This window comes from Myxocyprinus asiaticus, chromosome 25 (genome assembly GCF_019703515.2).
Source record: "Myxocyprinus asiaticus isolate MX2 ecotype Aquarium Trade chromosome 25, UBuf_Myxa_2, whole genome shotgun sequence".
Lineage (NCBI taxonomy): Eukaryota > Metazoa > Chordata > Actinopteri > Cypriniformes > Catostomidae > Myxocyprinus > Myxocyprinus asiaticus.
This window is the reverse complement of record NC_059368.1, coordinates 18,299,585-18,309,469: the sequence shown is the minus strand read 5'-3', so window position 1 is coordinate 18,309,469 and position 9,885 is coordinate 18,299,585. Positions and strand designations below refer to the sequence as shown.

The window sequence follows — 9,885 nt, the reverse complement described above, 5'->3', positions numbered from 1 at the left end:
TAAATTTCTACATGCATGCATTCAATTCTTTGCTAAAAACAAAACTATTGACCATTTCCACTGTTATTGACAAGGAAAAAAGATTTGTCCTAAGAGTACAGTTCAATTTTTAAGTTTAATCTACCTTTATAATTGGCCTTTGTCTCATATGATGTATGAAGTTGTATTTGTTTATGTTGAATATTAAATTTAAGTTTGGAGCACAGAATTCTCAAAATGATTCTAATTTAAGGCAGTTTTAAACTAGGTGGTTGAAACCAACATACAATACCACAGAAAAAAAAAAAACATATGTGCAATTGGAATCAAAACCTTACAGTAACTGAGATACAGTATAGTCCTTGTGACAACTTCCTCAAAAGACAACTAGCCCTAGTCTCCCCAATATATGAGTGTACCTCCTGTGTATAGCCAAAGATATCAGGCACCACTAAGTTCAAATCTAGTGACTTTTAACTGTCCATGTCAAACCCTATATGTCTTGTAGTTTATGGTAGATTATCCGCATTTAGGAATTTAGGATTTAAACTGATAGGCCTATCAATTAGTTGGGGAAAAAAACACAGATCCTTGATCATTCAAAGAGTAAAACTATAGAAAGGGTTGTTTTTGTCAGCTCACGTAATAGCTGCCTTGTCTTCAGTAACTAAATACTCAAAGACAAAACACAAAGAGAGTCGAGAATACTGTTACATGTCACAACTTTTATTACAACAGAACATGTATATACAGTAAAAGGCACAGTACAAATGCAGACAGAGGGGGTAGTTGGATCGATGAGGTTGGCGGTTTAGAAGCACTTCCTGTGGACAATGGAGGGACCTGCCTCATCATACTCCTGCTTGCTGATCCACATCTGCTGGAAGGTGGACAAGGAAGCCAGGATGGAACCGCCGATCCAGACAGAGTACTTACGCTCAGGAGGAGCAATGATCTAGAGAGCGAACATGGCAAGATGAGCTTTAGACTGTAGTACTGGAACTATATAAGAACAAACAGCTCATTCAGTGACATTGATGTTTACCTTGATCTTCATTGTGCTGGGGGCTAGAGCAGTAATCTCCTTCTGCATACGGTCAGCAATACCAGGGTACATGGTGGTACCACCTGACAGGACATTGTTGGCATACAGATCTTTGCGGATGTCAATATCACACTTCATAATGCTGTTATAGGCAGTCTCATGGATACCAGCAGACTCCATACCTGTCAGGAGCAATGAGCAAATTCACATGATTATATAATGATTAAAGTAACTAAGTTAACCTACAGCATTTGCATGTTTACACAGAGCAAGGAAGAACTTTGTGATAATTTTAATGTGGGCACAGCAACACAAGGGGAGTTGTAAAGAGGTTTGGGGTCCTGAAAGGCACAAACAACACATACCGATGAAAGAAGGCTGGAAGAGGGTTTCAGGGCAGCGGAAACGCTCGTTTCCAATGGTGATGACTTGGCCGTCTGGCAACTCGTAGGACTTCTCCAGAGAAGAGGAAGAGGCAGCAGTGGCCATCTCATTTTCAAAGTCCAGAGCGACATAGCACAGCTTCTCTTTGATATCACGCACAATCTCACGCTCAGCTATGGAAAAGAAAATATTTAGAGACTAAGTGCAAGTATACTGTATGCACTGTGAATACAGTATTTCTGGCCCAGGCATTGAACTCATACAGTATGTACTTTATTAAAACATACTTTTAAACTACAAACGCCGTACTATGTTTGCTTCAATTTTTCATATTCAACAGGATAGATTGAAGTATGACTCTTTATTGAGCACCCACCTGTGGTCACGAATGAGTAACCACGCTCAGTTAGGATCTTCATCAGGTAATCAGTCAGGTCACGACCGGCCAGATCCAGACGCATGATGGCGTGAGGAAGAGCATAACCCTCATAGATGGGGACGTTGTGGGTCACACCATCACCAGAGTCCAGGACGATACCTGTACAGCAGGACACTGGCATGTCAAGTATTGCTTATATGTGTATGTAATAATATACAGCTGAAGTCAGAAGTTTACATACACTTAGGTTGAAGTCATTAAAACAAATGTTTTAACCACTCCACAGATTACATATTAACAAACTATAGTTTTGGCAAGTTGTTTAGGACATCTACTTTGTGCATGACATGAGTAATTTTTCCAAAAATTGTTTGCAGACAGATTGTTTCACTTTTAATTGACTATATCACAATTCCAGTGGGTCAGAAATTTACATTCACTGAGTTAACTGTGCCTTTAAGCAGCTTGGAAAATTTTTAAAAAATGATGTCGAGCTTTTAGACAATTAGCCAGTTAGCTTCTGATAGGCTAATTGGCTAATTTGAGTCAATTGGAGGTGTACCTGTGGATGTATTTTAAGGCCTACCTTCAAACTCAGTGCCTCTTTGCTTGACATCATGGGAAAATCAAAAGAAATCAGCCAAGACCTCAGAAAAAAAACACAAGTCTGGTTCATCCATGGGAGCAATTTCCAAATGCCTGAAGGTATCACGTTCATCTGTACAAACAATAGTACGCAAGTATAAACACCATGGGACCACGCAGCCATCGTACCACTCAGGAAGGAGACGCATTCTGTCTCCTAGAGATTAACGTAGTTTGGTGCAAAAAGTGCAAATCAATCCCAGAACAACAGCAAAGGACCTTGTGAAGATGCTGGAGGAAACAGGTATCTATATCCACAGTAAAACGAGTCCTATGTCAACATAACCTGAAAGGCTGCTCAGCAAGAAAGAAGCCACTGCTCCAAAACCACCATAAAAAAGCCACACTACAGTTTAAAAGTACACAAGGGAACAAAGATCTTACTTTTTGGAGAAATGTCCTCTGGTCTGATGAAACAAAAATTTAACTTTTTGGCCATAATGACCATCATTATGTTTGGAGGAAAAAGGGTGAAATTTGCAAGCCAAAGAACACCATCCCAACCGTGAAGCATGAGGGTGGCAGCATCATGTTGTGGGGGTGCTTTGCTGCAGGAGGGACTGGCGCACTTCACAAAATAGATGGCATCATGAGGAAGGAAAATTATGTGGATATATTGAAGCAACATCTCAAGACATCAGCCATGAAGTTAAAGCTTGGTCGCAAATGGGTCTTCCAAATGGACAATGACCCCAAGCATACCTCCAAAGTTGTGGCAAAGTGGCTTAAGGACAACAAAGTCAAGATATTGGAGTGGCTATCACAAAGCTCTGCCCTCAATCCAATAGAAAATGTGTGGGCAGAACTGAAAAACCGTGTGCGAGCAAGGAGGCCTACAAACCTGACTCAGTTACACCAGTTCTGTGAGGAGGAATGGGACAAAATTCCAGCAACTTATTGTGAGAAGCTTATGGAAGGCTACCCAAAATGTTTGACCCAAGTTAAACAATTTAAAGGCAATGCTACCAAATACAAACAAATTGTATGTAAACTTCTGACCCACTGGGAATGTGATGAAAGAAATAAAAGCTGAAATATTCATTCTCTCTTCTATTATTCTGACATTTCACATTCTTAAAATAAAGTAGTGATCCTAATGACCTAAGACAGGGAATGTTTTCTATGATTAAATGTCAGGAATTGTGAAAAACTGAGTTTAAATATATTTGGCTAAGGTGTATGTAAACATCTGACTTCAACTGTATGTATTGCTTCTAGAGATTTGACAGACACTGACCAGTGGTACGACCAGAGGCGTACAGGGACAGCACAGCCTGAATGGCAACATACATGGCTGGGACATTGAAGGTCTCAAACATGATCTTAAAAAGGGAGAAAGTCAGTTTTAGCACTGGTATTCATAAACTTTGATAAAGCAGTAAATGAAAATCCAAGAACTGGTGAGTTTACCTGTGTCATCTTTTCCCTGTTGGCCTTGGGGTTGAGGGGGGCCTCAGTGAGCAAGGTGGGGTGCTCCTCAGGGGCAACACGCAGCTCGTTGTAGAAGGTGTGATGCCAGATCTAATGAATGAATGGATGAATGGGGTGAATCCCTAAGTGACTGCTCATAAGTTGTAGGTTTACTTGTTATCTAATAAGAATAAAATCCGTCTCATGTTGCAATGATTGAACTAAATGAATAATTTAGAGCTACAGTAATCTATACAGTTATTCTGGGTTCATCTGTTTGCATTATGTTTTAAGTCTTTGATGGCTACCTTCTCCATGTCATCCCAGTTGGTGATGATGCCGTGCTCGATGGGGTATTTCAGAGTGAGGATACCCCTCTTACTCTGGGCCTCATCTCCGACGTAGCTGTCCTTCTGACCCATACCAACCATCACACCCTGTTGGGGAAAATAAAGTCATGGTTGAGACATCACCAAGCACCTACAATTATATAACAATCAATTTGTTTGAAAAACACGTTGCAATGATCAACTTTAATTTTGACATAGTTTTCCAGTTCCAATTAAGCAACAGGTTAGATGTTGGCTGGAACCAGAAATTTATTAAATGTTTCGGAGGCCCACCTGGTGACGGGGTCTGCCCACAATAGAGGGAAAGACAGCACGGGGAGCATCATCACCGGCGAACCCAGCCTTGACCAAACCAGAACCGTTGTCGCACACGAGTGCGGTGGTCTCATCGTCATCACACATGATTGTTTTTGTCTAGGATGGTCCTACGAGGAGGAAAACATACATTAGGAGAGCGTATTATGGTACAATTAGGTAATAACTCATTCTGACATATTATAACATTAATTTCAATAAATGAATACCCACACCTATTCAGTTGTGACCTGCTCCATCGTTCTGAGTCATTTTGATCCAAAAACACATTTTCAGTTTTATGCACTTAAAAAGCCATCATTTAAATTATTATATCTCTGCAAGGTTTAGAGTAGAAAAATAATTATATTTGGAAAGCTGATACTTTCCTTTTTACTCTAGTGCATAAATCTCAAACTTATAAAAAAAAAAAAATTTTTTTTTTTTTTTACTTTAACTTAAATTCACCAGTATTCGTTTGGTCAAAATAGAGCCTGCCATAAAAATGTAGCATCAGACAAGGCCAACAAAAGGCCAAAAGGGGCTCAGCAGATCCCCTTTAAACTATTTTAGGCATCAGCACTTGTCATTCCAAACCATCAGCTCTTGTCATTCCAAACGGAAGCCCCTGACCGAGTGTCCTATCTGCTGCTATTTCACAGTTGCCTGTTGACAAGTGACAGCAGGAATTAAAGCTTGTCTCAGCTGTCCAAACTGAAGCTTAAGGGATCTACTGGCAACATTTGCCACTTCACTACATCTGTTGATGACTTTCTTTATTAGTGCATCTTAAGTGACCCCTACTGGAACTAGACAAGGATTCTAATCCAAGCAACATCACATCAGTCACTCACTGTCCATAACAGAATTACCAGTAAGTTACAAGTACAGTTACCAAAGCTCACTTTATGGATACACTCATGTTGACTTCTATCTCCTTAATTATTTCCCATCAATATTACCTCATGCTTTACTAGAATGGGTAAGCATCAATTTTATACATTCACTAGGTACAGCTACAGCTACAATCTTATCACACAACGTGAAAAATGACATGCAGAATTATATTGTCAGTCTCCATTTGGAGACCATAAATGTAAATGTAGCCAATTATCCCTCGTTTTATTAACAGCACATTGTTGATTTCCAAAGAATAATGTTTCTTCCCATGTAGGAGGCGAAGTGTTGCATCCTAATACTGCACAAGGGCTACTCCTTCTCAAATATTCAGTACTCCATAGAGATAAAGATAGAAGCAAACACTCACCAAGTTGTAGCACAAGACTGGAGTTTCCACTGGGATGAAGGGCATGGGAGAAGGATGCCCCTTAAATATGGTAGTAGCTGGGGGGGAGGTGGGGGCAGATTGGGGTTCAGAGGCGGGCTCTGGAGTTCATAAAACACCAAATAAGAACTGCTAGAAAAATGGCCCATAGTAAGTATCCTATGCTTGGTGGTCCTGACAAGATAACCAAAATGGACAATGTTTTTCAGGAGATGACAGTTCCTATTTGGTACAAAAATCAAACATCAAATCAAGTACTACTCTTTGATCATTCCCCATTGGTTTTTATTATAGTGTGAAAAAGTGGTACCCTACAATTGTTGCCTTAAGGAGCTACCTCTACTTGATCAAACCCTTGAAATTAGTTTTGATGGTGCAACCTAATGTGTTCAGGTTGATTCAGTGATGTTAAATAAGATTTTTGACTTAATAAATCCAGTTAATTTAGATATTTATGTCATATTTTGTTATGATGTGTGACAAAAACCACAAAACCGTTATAATGGATGGTTCTTCAGAAATATGACTCCATCATAAAGAACAGCATTGTTTTATACACTAATAAAAATATACAAAATATTTCTTTTTTTTTTTATTTAATTTAATTAAATTATACACTGTCAAAAGAGGTAACCTGCAATTGCTACCTTAAGGAGCTATTTCTACCTGATTGAACCCTTGAAATAAGTTGTGTGTGTGTGTAACACAATATATTAAGGTTTATTCAGTGATGTTAAATAATATTATTTATTTTTTTGGTTAGATAAAGCAGAAATAGATCTTTGAGGAAACAGTTGCAAGTTACCAATTTTTAAAGTGTGCAATTAATAATGTATTTCACTTAATTTATTTTAATTACATTTCCTTAAATAATTACATACTTTTTTTTAATCTTATAAATAGATGGAAGATTTTTTACTGTATGTTCTGAATGTGGACAAAGACATATGTTTTGTTAACCTTTCATCTATTTAAATGATACCATTCTGAACAACAACTCAGCAGAGAAGTTATGCATGTTATGCAAAAGTAGAAAATAGCAGATGCACAATAATGAGTTTGTGATTGCCTAGGCATTACATACACAAAACAGATAATTGTGATATATCATGTGTTTAAATGTTAATTTTAGGGTTTTAACTATCACATGCACTGAAAGGAATAAAGAAATCCCTCATTTATCAAACATTTCATGATCTTTGACATAGAACCATCAACCAATATATGTGGGGTGGAAGGTCACAGTATAACATCTAGTTAGACTACACAGAGAATCAGAAGAAGGGAGATGTAACACTAGATGACACTAAGGACCCAGACCTGAGTAATGCTACCTTTGTCAAATGGCCCGGGGCCTGGAATGTGATGGGGCTCAAAGCATGCCAGACAGCTGAGAGGTGTGGGAGTGTTAGAAAGGCCTGTGTCCTTTCTCAACTGCTGTCCAGGACTGCTGTTCTCTGATTGGCTCAGTTCTCTCCTTTTAAGGTCATGGTAAGTAACAGGTGCTCCTGGCTAAACATCATTGCTGCTCCTCAGTGTTGGTTGCTTAGCTCCATCTCCTTATTTGTCACCTCCTCACCCATTATCTCTTTCATTCAACATTATGAGAAAACAAAGCATTTTTCCTCTAAACAGCCTGGGTTGTATTTCTACCCAAACTCAGCCCTAAAAAATTACTTTTGTTGATATTTAGGTTGAAGTTATATTTTTGACTTGAATAAATCTGCTTAATTTATATTAATTATATGAAGCACATTTATTTTGATACTATGCATACACTTTGGGTTAAACTGGTGTACAGGACATTAAAATGTGCATAACCTGTCTTATGAATAAATTATTTATTTTCTTTCAACATCTTAATAAAATGGAGTAGATCATTTAACACTGAAAGTGTCTCCTGCCTTGGTGTGATGCTATCTTTGTGTTTTTTCAGGCTTGGTGGACAGAAGATAATGTTCTATTTGTGATCCTGACAGCTTAAGGCTGACTGAAAAAGACTGTGATATCAGTGGGATAGCATTTTCTAACCTTTAGTTATCTCTTTTCGTTTCAGATTTCTGGAGTTTCTTATTGGCCCTTCGGTCGGTCATGATAAAGTTGGATTATGTGTGTGCATTTTTGAGCACCATAAAGTTCAAGCCTCTATTAGATGTACTATTATTAGGTGTTTTTCACACTTGCCTAATAGCATATCTACAGAACACAATCCTTTAGGATTCCCTCGAACCCTCATGTACTGTGGCCGATACCAGCATCTTAATATAGCTCTGATGATGCAAAATGAAGTCATTGTTAATCTTTTGCTTTGCAATAATGCAATAGAATTTAGGCACAGGTAACAAACTGTCAACTGTACTGCAGTGCAAAGCCAAAATGTATTTGCTACACATTTGTCAATATTGAGTTATGACTGAAATCAGTAGTCTCTTTGACTACACTGACAAAAATGTTAGTCTAAAAAATGTGCTTCATGTGGTACAATCTAAATTATCTGGTAAGACTTATTTAATAAGCCTTAATGAACCTGACAACATTAGGTTACACCAACAAAACTAATTTTTAAGGGTTAGATCAGGTAAAAATTACGATGTTGTTCTAGTGCCACATATAGTGCCAAAGTCTTTTGAGGATAACCCTAACACTAACACTAATAATATTTTGAGAATAATCTCATAATAGGCCTTTTATGAAAATAAAGTCATAAAGTTTTGAGAATAAAGTTGTCACATTGCAAGGTGTAGTAATAGAATAAAGTCTTAGCATTATGAATATAAAAAAATTCATTCTCAATACTTTATTATTGTGAGGTTATTCTCAAAATTGTATGATTTTATTCTCGTAATGTTACAACTTTATTCTTGAAATTTTATGGATGCATTTGATACTAATAATGTTAGGAAAAGGAAAGATAAACTCAAAACGCAAAAGGAATTTGTGTCTTCCTTTTGGAGTCATAATTCTACTGTGGCATTATTTACTAGGCTGTGATCTATTAGCATCATTTATGAATGGGGTGGGGAGGGGGGGCAGTGGTCTACAGTAATGGTCAGACAAATGCCTTCTCTCCTTAAAAGGGCATGCAGGGGACACAGGATTTGCCTGTTTCAGACAGCTGCACTTCCCTGTAGACCCCCATTTGGAGTGTGGCAACTGTTAGCCCCAAATGCTTTTTTAACATTCATTGCATGGAGAACAATTGTTTGTTTATCATCCTGTTTGTGACATGGCCCTGCATGGGCACATGCCAGAGTGTTTTGTAATATGCTGAGATCTTCCTCTAAAGCTGGGCTGAAGGTGGTTATAGTGTTTACAGGCCCTTTGGTTAGATAGAGTTTCTGCAATATTTTCTGGTATTTCCAGAATATCTTGTCTAAGAACATCTAATCATTTACTGTTTATTCGTTTCCATATCTCATTAACCAAGGTACGAAATTCCACATTGCAATACTGAGCTGTCTCAGCGATATAATGTTAACAAGATCTATTGTGTGTTGATATGGCAAATAAAGCAGCTGTTGTCAGCGAAAGACTGACAGTCAGGATCATGGACTGCTGACAGGCATGCTAATAAGAAACACTCTTATAAATGATCCTCTGCATGATATACATGTCCCTGACTCAATCACTATACATATACTGGCACTGACAGGACAATTCTGACATTTGGCACTGTTTTTACAGCAGTACCGATCAACTGGCAAGTCAGAGACATTTGTGTCACACTAAATCACTCATAAAAGGATCATTCCTCTGTGGAATGCAAAAGATGTTATGAGAAATGTTAGGGATTAACAGCTTCAGTCACTATTGACTTTAATTGCATTTTTTTTCCATACATTGAAAGTGAATGGTGACTCATGCTAATATTTTGCTTAACATCTTTTGTGTTCCAAGTAGGAGAGAAAGTCACACATGATTGGAACAACCTTTAGGTGAGTAAATAACAGAATTTTCATTTTTGGATGAACTATTCCTTTTAATAAATGGGAACAACTTACAAAAGAGTTAGTTTTATTTTTTAACAACACCTTTATATAGCCCAATCACTCTAAAATGTTTGTGCTTGTATTTACATTTACCAATGTCATTTTTCTTTTGAATGTAAACATTA

At 37.8% G+C, this 9,885-nt stretch overlaps 1 protein-coding gene across 1 annotated transcript; it reads right to left on the bottom strand.

The window, feature by feature from the left end:
• Positions 1 to 684: 684 nt before the first annotated feature.
• On the bottom strand, positions 685 to 5,858 carry LOC127416495 (actin, alpha cardiac muscle). Its single transcript, XM_051655897.1, has 9 exons — positions 5,754 to 5,858; positions 4,466 to 4,617; positions 4,151 to 4,279; positions 3,843 to 3,953; positions 3,670 to 3,754; positions 1,785 to 1,946; positions 1,390 to 1,581; positions 1,025 to 1,206; positions 685 to 934 (listed from the first exon to the last, which is right to left on the bottom strand). Exons 2-9 carry the CDS (start codon positions 4,592 to 4,594, stop codon positions 791 to 793), a joined length of 1,134 nt encoding a protein of 377 aa, XP_051511857.1. The 5' UTR covers positions 4,595 to 4,617; positions 5,754 to 5,858; the 3' UTR covers positions 685 to 790.
• Between the last annotated feature and the right edge of the window lie 4,027 nt (positions 5,859 to 9,885).